This window comes from Narcine bancroftii, chromosome 10, assembly GCF_036971445.1.
Source record: "Narcine bancroftii isolate sNarBan1 chromosome 10, sNarBan1.hap1, whole genome shotgun sequence".
Classification (NCBI taxonomy): domain Eukaryota; kingdom Metazoa; phylum Chordata; class Chondrichthyes; order Torpediniformes; family Narcinidae; genus Narcine; species Narcine bancroftii.
In genome coordinates, this window is record NC_091478.1 from 77,848,485 (window position 1) to 77,866,535 (window position 18,051).

The window sequence follows — 18,051 nt, forward strand, 5'->3', positions numbered from 1 at the left end:
TTCAGAGCACAATGCTGGCAAGGAAACGAATATATCTCGGCAAAATTGGAGGGGATAAGAATACTGGAAAAAGCAGTAGTCGATTTGGCTCCTAGAGCCTGCCTGTCATTTAATATGATCAAGGTAAACCTCAGCATTTCTTTGCACTTTCCCCAAGTCTCTACAGGCCACAGGGTAGAAGATCTAAAAATTTACCACCCTCTGAATGAAGTTTTCCTCCCTAGAACCTGCACTGATGATGCAATTAGAAGAGCTTTTGTCTCATTGCTCTGGCAACCCAGGTTTGATGGCGATCTCTACTGCTGTGTATGAGGTTTGCAAATTCTCCTGTGACCCCAAGGGGTTAGTTTGGGAAGTCCAGTTTCCACACCACAAAGGCATGTGGATTAATTTGACATTGTAAATTGCCTGTAGAATATAGACAAGTGGTAGAATGCAGAGATATTTGATGGGAATATGGAAAGAACAAAATGTGACTGGAGTCGATGATTGGTCAATGGTCAGCATGGATTTCATGAGCCAATTTTGGTAAAAAGGTAAAGGTTCCATTACTGTCTCATAATACTACACTTAGAATGTAACATACATGAAATTCATCAACATTTGATGACCATAAGGCAGACAGAGAGTTGCCACTTTGTCCAGCACCCCTCAAAACAACCTACAACCCTACAACACCTGGTGTTCCTAGGTGGTCTCCACTTCCAAGTACTGACAAGTCCAGTGCCTGCTCAGCTACCGAGATCAGACTATCCCAGTTGTATTCAGGCTGTGTCACTATGAGGCTAACTTGTATTTTGAAACCAAGGGACAGTACAGTTGGCATAGGGGCAGCACAGTTGGCATAGGGGCAGCACAGTTGGCATAGGGGCAGCACAGTTGGCATAGGGGCAGCACAGTTGGCATAGGGGCAGCACAGTTGGCATAGGGGCAGCACAGTTGGCATAGGGGCAGCACAGTTGGCATAGGGGCAGCACAGTTGGCATAGGGGCAGCACAGTTGGCATAGGGGCAGCACAGTTGGCATAGGGGCAGCACAGTTGGCATAGGGGCAGCACAGTTGGCATAGGGGCAGCACAGTTGGCATAGGGGCAGCACAGTTGGCATAGGGGCAGCACAGTTGGCATAGGGGCAGCACAGTTGGCATAGGGGCAGCACAGTTGGCATAGGGGCAGCACAGTTGGCATAGGGGCAGCACAGTTGGCATAGGGGCAGCACAGTTGGCATAGGGGCAGCACAGTTGGCATAGGGGCAGCACAGTTGGCATAGGGGCAGCACAGTTGGCATAGGGGCAGCACAGTTGGCATAGGGGCAGCACAGTTGGCATAGGGGCAGCACAGTTGGCATAGGGGCAGCACAGTTGGCATAGGGGCAGCACAGTTGGCATAGGGGCAGCACAGTTGGCATAGGGGCAGCACAGTTGGCATAGGGGCAGCACAGTTGGCATAGGGGCAGCACAGTTGGCATAGGGGCAGCACAGTTGGCATAGGGGCAGCACAGTTGGCATAGGGGCAGCACAGTTGGCATAGGGGCAGCACAGTTGGCATAACACAGTTACAGCGCCAGCAATCAGGACCAGAAATAGAATCCCAAACTGTCTGTAAGGTGTTTGTACCTTCTGCTCGTGTCTGCATGGGTTTGTCTCCAGGCGCTCCAGTTTCCTCCCACTGCCTGAAAAATTCTGGGGGTGCAGGTTAATTGGGCGTAATTAGGCAGCATGGGCTTGAGTCAAAATGGCCTGTTACCATGCTGCATGTCTAAATTTTATATTTTTATTTTAAAATTTTAGATCCTGGCACCTCAGTGAAAGGAAGTATCCTCCCTTGAACCCCTCAAAAAAAATGCTGTGCATTTCAAAGAACAAATGTTGGTGAGGGATGTGTGGGACACCATACATGGCCCCAAATAGACCTTCCAAGGGAAGCAACACTTCATTTGTGAATCTAAAAGGGTCATCTACTGTATTTGATGGTATACTCTACCTCAGCTCTGTCCACCCGAACAGCAGGGATCTCCCAGCTCATTTCCTTACCAGCATGTTTATCCATGGTTTCGCACTGACTGAGAACACCCACAAATTGGAGGAAATACACCTCGTATTCCATGAAGGTACCCTCCTACCAGATGGTATTAATATCAACTTCTCTAGTTTCCGTTCAATCTCCCGCCCCATTCTTTGCCCATGTCTCATTTCCTTAAGCTCTGTCTCTCTCTTTTCCCTCTGACCCCTTTTCCTTAGCTCCGCTTCCACAGAACCCAAACAACCCTCCTTCTCCAGTCAATTCTCACTTCACCCCTCTCTGGTGCTGCATTCATATCCAATTAACACCATTTTGCTGTTGGTCTGTAATCTCTCTCTACCCCCCCCCCCCCCCTTCCCCCTTCCACCATTTATTCTTCTTTCCCCAGCCTTTTATTTAGATGCCTGTCTACTTTTTACTCTTACCATGAAGAAGGGCTCAGGCCGAAAACGTTGGTTATACATCTTTACCTCCTATGGACACTGCAAGACCTGTTGAATTCCTCAAGCATTTGTGTTGTTATTACAATCACAGTGCCTGCAGATTTTCCCACTTCACAATGATTTCATAAAATCAAAGACTGCAACAAACCTCGCAAATAGAAAAGGTAAAAAAATATCACAGATTGAGACAAGGGAATTAGAGATCAATTAGCCTGATGTCTACTGTGAGCAAAATGGTGAAGTTTATCAATATGATTGAGCAGTCAAAATGGTACTGTGAAGAGAAAAATAATGCTCAAGAAATCTACGAGATCATATTGAGAATTTTATTAGCAAAGGCACATTATGGGGAGCACCCGTCCCTACCGAGTTTGATTTTGCAAAAAAATTCATTCAATAAGTGCCAAGTTGAAGGTTGTCACTAAGATGTGGCGATGATTGGTTAAACTAAAAAAAAAGTGCCATCTGGTTGTGGGGTTCCACAAGGCACCAGTCATGAGCTTTCAGCTTCTCAAAATTTTGCTTCATTACTTGCATGAAGAGAGTGCAATACATTCAAATTTGCCAATGATACAAAATACAACCATACAAAGGTATGCTATAAGGCACAAGGATGAAAGAGGTTTGTAAGTGGAGGGGCTACTTGCTTTCGTCAGTGCAATACGAGTCAATAGATCGAGGGCTCCCAAGTTACATTTGCAAACATGTTATTTGGTAGATTTGGAGGCAGTTTCTTCCTTGCAACCATGAGTGGATTGTTGGCGCTCCTGTGTGAGAATTTTCCTTGGGAAAACTTCAATGAGGGGGGGTGCGGGGGGTGGAAAGAGTGGAAACAGGGTGTCTGCATCAAGCTGCAGGCCTCTGGATGGCATGACTGCTGAAATTTTGCATGAAATGGGTGACCAGTGACAGAGTTTCTGCCTCAGGTGCTGACTGCAGAGTTTTCTGTGACAGCTTGGGCTTCCTCTGGGTACTCTAATTTGCAGCCACATTGGAAAAATATGTGTGATTGTAGGTTAACTAGATGCTATAAATTGCTCCGTGTGTGCAGGTAAGTGACAGAATCTGGGGCGGCTGATGGAAATGTGGGATTAGTGCATATGGGTAATTGGTGATCAGTGTAAACTTGGTGAGCTGAAGGGACTCTTTCTGTTCTATTTCTCTCATTAACTATGACTGGTGGTCATGGTATAGCCTTATTCTGGTAGTTTGTAACCATAATTTCCTTTCTTTCCCATTTTTAATTCATCTCAAAATATTTGAATGAATTTCTGGCACAAACAGGTTTTTAAGTAAATTTTGTTTTTACTCTTTTTAAAAATCAATTATTTTTTTTTTAATTATTTTCAATATCTAACAGTCACAACATCATCAGGGCAGAGTGTGGGCATAATTTCAGAATCAATTCCAAAACCTAACTGCCACTTCTGGATCACTCCATTTCATGGAATGACTGCAATAATCAAATCTCAACAGGGTTGAAATGCAAGGCCATGTAATTAGCACAGATAGTGAGCATGGGTGTTAAGCACACCCAAGACTAAAAAGGGGTTAATGGGGTAAATATAAGGAGATATTGCCTCTTGCGATCAGAGTTTAAAACCGGAGAACCTACTCTTAGGAAAAAGGCCATTAAGGACCATTAAGATTTGGAATTACCTGCCTTAGAAGGTTATAGTTCAGGAGGTGAGCATTTTAAAGGTTGAGATTACTAGATGTTTAAACAATAAAGCACTCAAGAGCATCATGGTGGAAAATGACAGGCCACATATCCAGTCACAATCTTACTATGTGGCAGTCTTGAAAGACCACATGCAGTATTCCCACTTTCATTTCCTACACAGGCATCTTACAGGAACAGATTCAATTTGTGACTCTTAATGTCTTTGCATCTATTAAGTCAACAAGATGAACCAATGTTTCTCACTTCCCTTGATTATGAAGCACTTCACTACCCAGAACCAAACTTGATTAGCATTCAATTCTCCATTCAAAACAATGATCATCTTCCACATGGGACACCATGCAGTTCTTCAGAGAACTACTTCAACCTAAAACTATACATCATCTACCAACAAGGTAGCAACAAAGGTCAAGGAAGGTTAACAAACTATAAGCCTCAATCAAACCCACATTTTCTTGACTTGGAAATACGTCGTCAACGTCTCTATTAAATCAATTAAACTTTCTACTGAAGAACACTAGGGAAGTACAGGAACATTCAAAGGTTCAAGGCTCACCAACACCCTATAAAAGATGAGATGGCTGGCCTTGTTAACAAAAGCAATATCCTATAAATTAATTAAGTCAATTTCAACAGAAAAAAAATGCAGATCTCTGTTCACTAATTATAACAGATTACAAATGAGAACAAAATAATTAAATATTAACCTCAATAACTGACTCATTTTGATGATGGTAATGGGATAACTGGTCTCAGCAACAATGGTAAAATAATTGAAACTAGCACCGAATTGAGTTTTTTCCCAAGACAATGGTCACATACATGGAATTATACCCAAGGGAAAGAGCAAGAAAAGGGAAGATGGTGGTGAGAGGATGGGAGAAAAATGGTGACAAGATAATGAAGCATGATGAAGAGGAACGCACCGATGATAGAACAAAGAAGGGATTTAAAAAGATGTAGAAAAAGGATGACAGCAAGGAGAGGAAAGGAATATGAAAGAGGGGGGCAAGAGACAGAAAGGAAGTTGTTCACCATCCAGTGACTAATTGCGAGAACAAGGCTAAACAAAACTCATTTTAAACAAATATCAACACAATGCCACCTGTGACCCTTGTAATCGATAAATTAACTTGAGGGTTAAAAGCTAATCAACTGCTTACCTTTCTTTTTAATTTTCATTGGCTTTGGAGGCTTCATGGTTCCAACTGCCTTCTCCACGTTAACTTCCGAAAGCAAACCTTCTTGCTGCTCCTCTTCAAAATCATATACAGATAAGTCAACGTCTTTGGAATCATCCACTTTGTAACGCAGTTTATTCTTTTTCTTTTTAACCTTTTTGACTGGTGGTTGATAATCAGGATCTTTCTGCCAGGCAGAAGAAGCATTCTCTTCCTCCCTTATTTCTATTGCCCCATCTTCTATTGTCTCCACTTCACCATTAGCACCTACTTTCACAACCTGAAAACCTTCTGGTAAAGGAAGGGTGTGACAGATTACAGGGTCCCCTTCCTGAAGTTCATCCTTGGGAGCTTCATTTTCATAGTTTCCTTGTAGTTCATCAATGCTACTTTGGGCTACTTGCACCAGTTGCAATTCCCCGAGGTTTATTGGCTGCTCTTCCATGTTCACCACTTGCAGTGTAATAATCTGTGTATCATCTACTGTATCTGACTCATGAGCTGCACCCTCCATCGGCTGTTTCATTTGTAGTAATGTAGAATCCAACGGCTGCATCATTACTACCTGCATGTTGCTGTTCATGTCTTGTGCTACCTCAGCACCATCTGGCTCTTTCGGCTGCCCATCAGAATCTTCTGGTTGCCCACCTTCACGTCGTCTTTGATAGGTTTTGTGCTCTTTGACCTTTGTAAACATTTCAGACTCCTCCACTGGAACATTATCTGATTCAGTCGCCATGGTAACTGAAATTTAAGTAGAAAATGGTTAACTATAAATATAGAATTTCATTCTTAAGTTTTATCTTATGGGTGCTGATCATGCAATTTGAAAATCATTTCATCATTCGTAATAATACTCAAGCACCAAATATGGTTTCTGTCAACCAAAACTTCCTTATCAGTCTTCCAAATCATTAACTGCACAAAAGAAATAGCCTTCCAATGCAGTTTTATAAAAAGTTTAATGATAAATTAACACCATTATTATTAGTGTTCTATAAAGCACTAGAGCAAGTTTTTTTTTAAAAAAATTATACATTCATGTTTTTGTTCATGTTTTTTGAACAAATAAATAAAGTTTTAAAAAAAATTATACATACAGCACTGTAACAGGCCAATTCAGCCCTACAAGTCCATGCCCCTCCAATTTATACCCCATTTAACTTTTTACCAAATGCTTTATTCCAAGCATCAATAATTTTCCTCCAGAAGGATAAGGAAATGCTGATGTGCAAGTCTTTGCCAAAGATATTGCATCTCGACTAAGAGTGTTAGGGAAAGATCATATCAGAAGAACAGGTGGTTTCATAAAACAGCATCACTTGTTGTTTAATATCCATACACTTGTCAACATTACTTACTCTGAACACTTGATAAAGTCTCCAGAAGTTGTAATTTTATTAGATGCTGAAAAAGCCTTTGATAGGGTAGAGAAGATGTATCTTTTGCAGTATTAAAGAAATTTGGGAACAAGTTTATCTCCTGGATTTACCATCATACTTCCATACACTACACCTTTGATTATTTTACCTTGGAACACGGTACCAGACAAGAGTGCCCCCAATCTCCTCTTCTTTCTCCACACACCCCCCCCCACCCCCCAATCGAACCATTATCAATTATGTTAGTTTTCCCCTACCTTTAAAGGCATTGCCTAAAATGGATTAGAACAGTTTCGCTATACATTGATGGCTTGCCACTGTTTGTAACAGACATGCAGAGAAGCACTTCCTCCATTTTATCCATTCTGGTGGAGTTCAGCTCCTTTTCAGATTATAAATTGAATCTTTAAATAGTGAATGTTACCCTGTCAACAGAGCAGCTCTACAACTTAACCAAACAGACTGCCTTTTCAGTTTAATTGACGAGGTTTCAAGTACCTATCTATGTGTAAACATCACACGCACATTCTCCAATCTCCGAATAAAAAATTTTTCTTCTCCTATTGACCAGGTGAAACACAGATTATCAGAGATGGAGCAATTTGTGCCTGTCACTAATGGGCAGAATAAATGCAGTCAAAATTAATAGATTATCAAGATTACTTGCATCAGTAAAGAATTAGGCCTTAAACTGGATGAAGCGCAAAAAAGATTTATTATGATAGCCTTAGCTGTAGCAAAAAAAATGTATAATGTCAATTTGGAAATCAGAAGAGAGCCTGAGAGTACAGCAATGGAACGTGGAAATGAATAGATGTATTTCATTGGAGGAAAAAAATAACATAATATAAAAAATAACATAATATAAAAAATAAAGTCACATTATTTGAACAAATTTGGGAACCGTACATGAAACACAACAAAGAGGGCCTACTGTAGACTTCCACCCCCTAAAATGATAGAATGAGAAGACGACAAAATGAACTAACCCAGTGTGTAAAAGTAGATGACACAATTTTCTTATTTTCATTGTGTGATGACATTGTTTAATGGGTTCATTGTATTGTATATGTTGAACGTTTAATGGGTTTGGAGGGGGGTGGGAAGGAGGGAGGGGGGAATAAAGGGGAGAAAATGACACTGTGTATATTCAAGAGGGAAATGTTTGTGTGTATTTTGGTCAATATGGTTCATAGTGTGAAAATTCTTTTAAAAATTTAAGATTACTTGCGTCAAACTATTTATTTTTTTTCCAAAATATTTTTCACTTCTCTGGATAAAGTAATTTCCTGCTTTATTTGGAATGTGAAATCTCCAAGAGTTTATTGCAAAACTGTAAGGTTAGTGGAGGACTCACTCCTCCCAATTTCTCCAATGTTACTACTGGGTAGCACATATATACAAGCTAAACTACTGGGTGCATTTCCCAGAGTTCTCCTGGAAGTCATTTTGTAAATAATTGTCTTTAACTGCCATAGTACATTCTTCATTGTCCACAAAAACACCATAACCACACCGACAATCCGGTGGTGCTCAATAATGGTCATAATTTGCACCAGATTAGATGTCACTTTAAGTGGACAGTGGCATCAGTTCAGAGTCCCTTATATATCAATCACTTATTTTCACCTTTAGACACTGGTTGGCAAACTAAAGGCATCAAGCTCAGATTTATTGTCAGAGTACATATGACATCACATACAACCCGGAGATTCTTTTCCCTGTGGAAAAGGCAGAATTACCACTTATTGGTTGTGCAAAAGACTGCACACAATGTACACTTGTAAATAAATAACTGTAATCAGATAACAAATGTAAACGAACTGTCATTAAGAGAGAATTTCTTTTTAAGAAAAATCAAAAAAGTGGAAGAGTCCTTAAATGAGTCCCTAATTGAGTTTGTTATTGAGTCTGATAACAGAGAGGTAGCAGCTGTTCCTGAATCTGGTGGTGCGAGTCTTGTGGCACCGTTATCTTTTTTCTGATGGAAGCAGTGAGAACAGCATGTGTGCTGGGTGGTGTGGATCCTTGATGATTGCTGCTGCTCTCCAATGGCAGTGTTCCCTGTAGATGTTCTTGATTGTGTGATGTCCTGTCTGTATCCACTGCCTTTTACAGGGCTTCATGCTCAGGGTTATTGGCATCCCTAAACCAGACTGTTTTGCAGCCAGTCAGCACACATCCACCACAAATCTGGAGACATTTGCTAGGGTTTCTGGTGTCATATCAAACCTCCACAAACTCCTGAAAAAGTCGAGGTGCTTGTGTGCTTTCTTCACAACTTCATTAGCGTGTTGGGTCCAGTAAAGATCCTCAGAGATAGTGACTCGCAAGAATGTAAATTTGCTCACCCTCTCCGCCTCTGATTCGATGATCACTAGATTGCACTCCTCCGGTTCCCCCCACTCCTCCGGTTCCCCCCACTCCTCCGGTTCCCCCCACTCCTCCGGTTCCCCCCACTCCTCCGGTTCCCCCCACTCCTCCGGTTCCCCCCACTCCTCCGGTTCCCCCCACTCCTCCGGTTCCCCCCACTCCTCCGGTTCCCCCCACTCCTCCGGTTCCCCCCACTCCTCCGGTTCCCCCCACTCCTCCGGTTCCCCCCACTCCTCCGGTTCCCCCCACTCCTCCGGTTCCCCCCACTCCTCCGGTTCCCCCCACTCCTCCGGTTCCCCCCACTCCTCCGGTTCCCCCCACTCCTCCGGTTCCCCCCACTCCTCCGGTTCCCCCCACTCCTCCGGTTCCCCCCACTCCTCCGGTTCCCCCCACTCCTCCGGTTCCCCCCACTCCTCCGGTTCCCCCCACTCCTCCGGTTCCCCCCACTCCTCCGGTTCCCCCCACTCCTCCGGTTCCCCCCACTCCTCCGGTTCCCCCCACTCCTCCGGTTCCCCCCACTCCTCCGGTTCCCCCCACTCCTCCGGTTCCCCCCACTCCTCCGGTTCCCCCCACTCCTCCGGTTCCCCCCACTCCTCCGGTTCCCCCCACTCCTCCGGTTCCCCCCACTCCTCCGGTTCCCCCCACTCCTCCGGTTCCCCCCACTCCTCCGGTTCCCCCCACTCCTCCGGTTCCCCCCACTCCTCCGGTTCCCCCCACTCCTCCGGTTCCCCCCACTCCTCCGGTTCCCCCCACTCCTCCGGTTCCCCCCACTCCTCCGGTTCCCCCCACTCCTCCGGTTCCCCCCACTCCTCCGGTTCCCCCCACTCCTCCGGTTCCCCCCACTCCTCCGGTTCCCCCCACTCCGGTTCCCCCCACTCCTCCGGTTCCCCCCACTCCTCCGGTTCCCCCCACTCCTCCGGTTCCCCCCACTCCTCCGGTTCCCCCCACTCCTCCGGTTCCCCCCACTCCTCCGGTTCCCCCCACTCCTCCGGTTCCCCCCACTCCTCCGGTTCCCCCCACTCCTCCGGTTCCCCCCACTCCTCCGGTTCCCCCCACTCCTCCGGTTCCCCCCACTCCTCCGGTTCCCCCCACTCCTCCGGTTCCCCCCACTCCTCCGGTTCCCCCCACTCCTCCGGTTCCCCCCACTCCTCCGGTTCCCCCCACTCCTCCGGTTCCCCCCACTCCTCCAGTTCGCCCCTTCCCCAAGTCAACAATTAACTACTTGGTTTTGGTGACATTGATTGCAAGGTTGTTGCTGGTGCATCATTCAGTCAAATTTTCAATCTCCCTCCTATATGCTGAGTCATCACTTTTCTTTATACAACCCACTATTGTGGTAACGCGGGCAAATTTGTAAATGGTGTTATTGTTGTACTGAGCCACAGTCATAGGTGTAAAGTGAGCAAAGCAGAAGGCTAAGAACACATCCCGGGGTGCTCCGGTTCTGATGAAGATTGCAGAGATGTTCTTACCAATCTACACTGATTGTGGTCTGGGGGTGAGGAAATCCATGATTCAGTTACACAGTGGGGTGTTGAGTCTCAGGTCTTGGAATTGCTTATCAGTTTTATGGGGCTGCTGGCACTAAATGCTGTGGAGGGGCTGGCAGCACTAAATGCTGAACTGTAGTCAATAAAGAGCATCCTAATTAATGCATCTTTGTTCCAGTCCTTTATGCAGAACCAGTGAGATGGAATCTACTGTAGGTGAACTGGAAATGGATCCATGTCACCACCCCTCACACCCCCCCCCCCCAACACACACACAGACAGTAGCTGATATGTTTCAACACTAGCCTTTCAAAACACTTCACTTTTGATGCAAGTGCCACTGGTTGATAGTCATTATGGCAGGTTACTACACTCCTTTTGGGCACACCGGTATGGTGGCTGTTTGAAACAAGTGGGTACCACACCCTGCCAAAGTGAGATGCTGAAGATAATCATGAATACATTGGCAAGTTGATCAGTACAGATTTTAATACTTGGCCAAGTACTCCATCCAGATCAGATGCTTTCCTCGGTTTCACTCTCCTGAAGGTGACCCGCATATCATCCTTGGATACAGACAGGATAATTGGGAACGTGGGGGTGCAGAGGATTAAGTTGTTCAAATTGGGTGTAGAAGGCATTGAGTTCCTCCGGGAGTGAAGCCTTGGCATCTGCCACCACACTAGATTTGATTTAGGCCCTGCCACAATTGTCAGATATCCTTCATTGTTTCCATTTTCATCCGGAATCTCTACTTCCACTGTAGCTTCTTGTAGGTCAGTGGTTCTCAACTTTTTTCTTTCTGCACACATACCACTTTAAGTATTCCCTATGCCATAGGTGCTCTGTGATTAGTAAGTGATTGCTTAAGATGGTATAAATGAGTGGAAAGAAAAGGTTTGAAAACCAATGTTTAATCATACTTAATTGACTCATTATGTGCATGGTTTCATAACTTCAAAGGAAATGGGCCAATGACAATTTTTCTCAAGCAAAAGATTTCAGTAACAATTGGGTCTTGAGCAGTGGTTCTCAACCTTCCCTTCCCAAGCATTTTGTTCCAGCTTAGTCTTTAAATTGTACCAGACATACTGCCTCTCTTCTTACTTCATACCAAAAATTAGCCACAGAAATTTAGTGCAGATAATTTGGTATACATTCTTGAAGTTCATTACTTTTGCCTCTCATTACATACAAATATGAGCACATGCAAATTGGAAAGAATCACATGCGCTGAATTCAATTAACTTACTGAAAAACCCTCCTGATGTCCACTTTCCTGTCAACTTGTACTTTGAGACCATAGTAAACACCATGGTAGGACAAAGTATGAACTCTGGATTAATATTCTCTTTTCCACTGAGTTTTTTTTTAAACCACTACAAGGAGCACACTATAACATTTATAGTCAATTGTATTTTGCTACTCAAGTCACAGAATAAGTCAAAGCATGTAAACAGGCACTCTGGTCTACTTAGATCATCTATTTTCACTAACCCCACACTAATCCAACTTTATTCTTCCCACATTAAAACCCACCAGGCACAGACTGCTACTCAGTTTATCTTTGAATCCAAGATTTCCATCTCAGTTACTCATGCACCTTGTGGTTACCAGTAATTTGTTCTCCTGAATGTTTTACAATCCTTTTTATTATCAAATATTTCCTTTAAATTACAGCATAACAACACTCCACGTCAAGTTTAATAGCATGCCTGCTACAAAGTTTGAAATGGGTAACTTCAGTAAATTCTACTGACCATCCCAATTTCTAATGACATCACATGATGACTATGAAAGCAGTTCCTTTGAGTTACCAGTTCATGCTATCCTAGCTTGTTTTAAGCAAAAGGCAAAAATCAGCAATATAAATACTTCAAAAATGTGGAAATAAATTATATTTTTTGAGTCTACTTCTTGTCAACATACATTTATTTAGGGCATACAGAACAAAAAAAGTAATTCCATTATGTTGAAGGTTCTAGGTTTTCATATTGTAAAAGATGGTATCCAGACACTTGTCTACATTTGGCATTGCTTAATTGTTGTGAGAGAGCACATTGCTTCTTCTCCACTGGGATCACAACTGTCTCAAGTCCAGTTTTAGGCCTTGGGCATGATTCAGTACAGAGCTGAATATGTGCTATATTGTTCGAACTTTAATGTTTTAGCAGACATTAAAACCAAACCTACATCAACCTTTTCAGAGAGACCAAAATAATTGTATCAGTATTTATGCAAGTGCAGTAATTGGTTTAGTGTCCTAGCCATTAATTTCACAATACACCAATCAGTTGAACTGGACAGTCTTTTGACTGCTCCTTTCTCCGTAAATGGTTATAGGCACTAAAAATGCATGTGCACAGAATTTAATGGGCTATGAAAATGCACAATTAATAAACCCAAGATAAAGATCCATTAATTCGCAAGGTGTCCGTTGTTTGCCCTTTGCCAAAGTCAGCAGATCCCACATGAGCATCACTGTAAATTTTCCCAAAGTGGGCACAACATTCAACTGAGAAAATAATGTTCTGTTGACAAAACAGGATCACCTAAGCAAGGCTGTCAAATTGCAGGGAAGTTATCCAGTTATATTAAAATTACTGCAACTATTTTGCCTGCGTCTAGACATTTATGACAGTCGAAGAAATGAAAGGTGAACGGAAGTTTGAATTGATTTTAAGAGTCAGGACTTCGTCCCAACCCAGTTTTAAACGTGAATGGATTTCCACTGACGACTATGGCCCCTATTCACAAAGTTAGGCACTTATCCTTGGCAGGTTCAAGGCCTGGGACTTGGATTATCGTCGATTTGCTCGGGTTAGGCGTAATGCCCAAGAAAGAAGAGGCCCCATTCTACACACAACTTCCTTTCCAGAAGCAGTGGATATGGGAGTCGTCCTTTCTTTCCCCCTTTTTGATCAATGAAAGTTTTAAGGAAAGTGGTCCGTTTATTTACTTGATCGGGCATAAACTAAAAAATGTGAAGCCCGAATCCGTGGGGCGTTGGATATAAAGATTGCAGAAGCTTGATTAAAACGCGGACGGTTTGCATAAAATGGCGACTATATGGGAGGGGGGGGGGGGGTGAGCTGTAAAGCGGCGTTTGTTTCGATGCCGCCGGGCCCCGGCTCTCCTCTGCCTTGCCATCTCCCCCACGCCCCCCCCCTCCCCCTCCATCCCGTTAGGAATCAGGCGCCAGTGGGGTCCCGGCCTGCGATCAGCCCGGTTGTAGAGGGAGCTCTTCTCAGTTCCCCTGCCGCAGAGCCGAGCGAGCCCTTGCAAGGCGACACGCACGCAGGAGGAGGAGGTTGTGGGTGGGGGGGGAGGTGGGGGAAGAAGGAGGAGGAGGGGGGGGAGAGGGAGAGGCGGTCGGTCGGTCGCGCCGGGCGAAGGCACCGACGGAGCGGACGCGGCCGCCGGAGCCCCCGCCGCAGACAAAGAAGGAAGGCCCCGGCCAGCTCCGCACGCCGGCCCGATGTCGGCCCGGCCAGCCGTGGCGGCGGACAGGTGATCTTTCCCCTCCGTTCGTTTCGCCGCACGGTTACAAGTGTATTTTTCCCCCTCCCGATCATTATTTTCTGTCCGAATATAACGATAGAGGGAGACAAACACACCCAGCGCCGACAAGCCCTACCGTGACACCTAGAGGCGGCACAAAGGACCTGCATTCGGCCCCTGCGCCCGCCGCCACTCACGTTTTTGCCGTCTTTTCTTGCAGGAAAAAGTCCCCTTCGGTGTGCACCGGTGCCTGCGCGAGGTCCCCGGCCGCCCGAAACGCCCTGAAAGCGCGGCGCCAGTCGCTTAAAACGTTCCCATTAGAGCGGGGAAGAGAAAATGGCGGAGGCCGCTGCCACTGCGCATGCTCGGCGGCTCCACAGCGGTGGGGAAGCGCGCGTGGCATGCTGGGTCGGGGCAGGGAAAACCGCGCGAAGCTGGACTTTTTTTTGAACGAAACGGTTGAAACGGTCGCCCGCCGCTGGGGAACGCGGCGGCCGCACATGACGTCAGGGATGGGGCCCAGAGCGCCTCCTACTGCCGGAGTCAACAGTGACAAGATGCAACAATTTTCCATCCAAACTGGTCATGTGACCTGTCTAAAATGTGGTAAAAAGTTTACTGAAATGGTGCATTAATTAACTTGTTTCATATAAACTGTTGAGATGTAGTTTGTGTCAAAGCCTTTAACAAAGTATATTCATTTCTGCTAGCAATCTGGTTGCATATAATTCGTGGTAGAACCTAGAACACGGCAGAACAGGACCTTCAGCCCTCAATATTGTGCTGACCCATAATCCTTAAAAAAATACTAAACCCTCCCTCCCCTGTCACCCTCCTGCTGTGGTTTCCTCCGCATTGGAGAGACCAGGGATGCAGTGCTAATTTTCTAGGTGCCGGAAAACAGCAACAAGGAGGTGCCGGAGCTGCCCCATGAGGCGCCATGGCTGCCCCCACCCTGAGATGTCTGGAGCAACCCCATAAGTTGCCATAGCTGCTCCCTCGAGGTGCCTGGAGTGACCCCATAAGGTGCCGGAGCTGCCCCATGAGGTGCCAGAGTGGTGCTCCGGTGAGCACCAGCATCCCTGGGAGAGACTGGGAGATCGCTTTGTCGAGTACCTTGGCTCTGTCCGCTGCAATACTGTGGATCTCCCAGTGGCCACCCATTTCAATTCTCCATCCCATTCCCTTGCCGACATGTCTGTCCATGGTTTCGTGTACTCCCAGACTGAGACTACCCGTAAACTGGAGGAACAACACCTCATCTTCCGACTGAGCACCCTCCAATTAGATGGCATTAATATCGACTTCTCTGGCTTTCGTTAAACCCCACCCCCTTCTTCCCCGTCATCTCTCCATTCCGTGATAAATTCACGTCGCACAGACGTGATAAATTCTGCCTAGTCCAATGGTTCTCAACCTTTTTCTGTCCACTCACATACCACCTTACTAATCACAGAGCACCAAGGGCATAGGGATTGCTTAAAGTGGTATGTGAGTGGACAGTAAAAGGTTAAGAACCACTGATGTAGATGGAAAAAGAGAATCATGGGGATAAGTTGGGGAAGAGGAAAGGAACAAGGATGCAAAGGGAAAAGAACACAGGAGAAGGAGTGACAATTGGTGGGGGGAAAGGGGTTGAATTGTGTGGGAAAGAGGGTGGTTAACTATGGGGTGATATTTGGACAAGGATAGAATCCCATTGAGTGGTATCAAGGGAAGAAGCGGGGAACCCTCAGGAGACTACAGATGCACGTATCTACAGCTGACAATCTGCTGGACGAACAGTGGGTCAAGCTGCGTCAGTGGGAGAAAAAGAATGGATGACATTTTGGGCTGGAGCCCTTCTCAAGACCGAGAATGTGGAGACAATTGCATGATGGGAATGGAGTTAGAGTGGGAAATACTGGGGAAGGGGTTTTTGGCATAAGAGGCTAACTAGAGGGAGTGAGGAAGGAGTTAGAGGAGAGAAGATGGAAGATGGGGAAGGAGGTGGGGACTGGATGAGGAACACCAAAATGAGCGTGTGGAGCACAAGAAAGACTACGGGAAGGTTTTGTAGTAAGGGGAAGGTGAGCAGAGACATGGTGGGGAGGGTTATTAACTGGTAATAGCAGGCATGGGGGAAAGAAAGGTGTGGGAAGGCTTAGGCGAAGAGGATGGGGGACGATGTAGGAGGAGAATTAGGACATCATAGCCAAGTTGATTCACTCAAAATCAACATAGGCACTTGAGGTGATTGAATAGTTTGAGGATTAGAACCCTAAAACAATACATTTTGACAGCATGCTTAGACAGACACAGGAAAGAAATTTCTCACTTTAAATCTTTCCCTGCATTGTATTTCAAGCTGTATCAAAAGCTAAATATTTCTTGGAATTCCTTCCAATGATTAGACATTATTAATATTCCTAAATGTTCTTCACTTGGGCATTGATTGTTCACTGACATCAAAATGAAAATAAATATGCTAAAATTAGTCATTTAAAACCTATTTCATTGACTCCAAATGGGACCGTTATGATACACTGATTACCATTCTCTCCTGCTAATCTAAAGAGAGTGAAAATAGTTGAATTAAGCAGGTTGTATATTGTATTTGTGTTGCTTGGTGCATGTTTTTAAGTGCACTGTGAATCATAATTCACATAAGGAGACCATTTATGAGTTTGAGTGCTTTGGATGAAGGCAATGAGTTTGTTTCCAATGGTGGGAGAGTCAAGAAAGCACAACTTCAGGATGGATGAACAGAGATGTTTTTTAGATAGAATTTGCGTGATTTTACCAGTCTGAAGAATGTCTGACATCTTGGCATTGGACTTTCACACACAAACAACCAAAAACACGAAATCTCCGTTTCCTTACGCGAATTTAGACAGCATACCAGAAGTGCAGTAATTAAAGAGGCGGAACTTGCAACGCACGTCATCCATACATCGTATTCCTTAGCCTGTTGTTCGCGGAATGCCTGCAGTTAACTTTAGACTGCAGGCGTGGGAAATTTATTAGGGGTTTAGGCGGTAAAATATCAGAATGGGAATGGCACCCTCATTCCTGCTCTGATCTTTTTATGCAGCATGTGTTCTGGGAAAATGGGAATAATTTCCTGGAACTCAGTGGCTATGTGTGTAAAAAAATATATATATATAAGAGATGCAGAGAAATTTCTTTAGCCAGAGGGAGGTAAGTCTGTGGAATTTGTTGTGGAGCCAGATCATTGGGTGTATTTAAAGCAGAGATTGATAGGTTCCTGATTAGCAAGGAGATCAAAGGTTAATGAGGGGGGGGGGGGGGAAAGGCCAACAGTGGGACTGAGTCGGAAAATTGATCAACTCATTAAATAGTGGGGAAGATCTGATGGGCTGAATAGCTTATTTCTGCTCCTCTGTCTTACGGTCTTATGCTGGTAATGTATGAAATAAAAACAGAATATGCTGGAGATACTCAGTCAAGTTTATTGTCATCTGATTGCACAAGTACAACCCGACGAAACAACATTCTCCAGTCCTCGGGACACGCAACCAGACATAACACGCATACAGACAATAATACATATGCAGGACAAGCATTTCATTTATATAAATAAATATTGTTTCATGAATATGAGAGTCTTGGATGGTTAGTGTGGGCAGCACCTTTGGTCGTTCAGCATTCTCACTGCCCGTGGGAAGAAGCTGATCCTCAGCCTGGTGGTGCTGGCTCTGATACTCCTATTTCTCTTTCCTAATGGGAGCAGCTGAAAGATACTGTGTGCAGGATAGAAGGGGTCCTCAATGATTTTGCGCACCCTGTTCAGACAACAATCTTAATAGTTCACGTCGATGGGGGCGGGGGTTGTGGTATGCGAGGAAGACTCCAGTGAACCTCTCTGCCACTCTTATGGTCTTGTAGATTGACTGCCAATCCATTTCTCTTCAGCAACCGTACCACACTGTGATGAAACCAGCCAGGAAATTCTTGGTAGAGCTCCAAGAAAAGGT

The 18,051-nt window shown here is 44.8% G+C and overlaps 2 protein-coding genes across 2 annotated transcripts in view; one reads left to right on the forward strand and one right to left on the reverse strand.

The window, feature by feature from the left end:
- ctcf (CCCTC-binding factor (zinc finger protein)) overlaps positions 1–14,495 on the reverse strand; it is a 57,311-nt gene extending 42,816 nt beyond the window's left edge. The window contains exons 1-2 of the mRNA XM_069901502.1: positions 14,272–14,495; positions 5,311–6,072 (exon numbers count right to left, since the gene is read on the reverse strand). Of these exons, the coding sequence (XP_069757603.1) occupies positions 5,311–6,067 (757 nt within the window). The 5' untranslated portion in view covers positions 6,068–6,072; positions 14,272–14,495. The remainder of the gene's footprint in view (positions 1–5,310; positions 6,073–14,271) is intronic.
- Positions 13,314–16,550, forward strand: LOC138743841 (uncharacterized). The gene is made up of 3 exons (XM_069899443.1): positions 13,314–13,400; positions 13,839–14,083; positions 14,295–16,550. Exons 1-3 carry the CDS (start codon positions 13,314–13,316, stop codon positions 14,707–14,709), a joined length of 747 nt encoding a protein of 248 aa, XP_069755544.1. The 3' UTR covers positions 14,710–16,550.
- Positions 16,551–18,051: the final 1,501 nt, after the last annotated feature.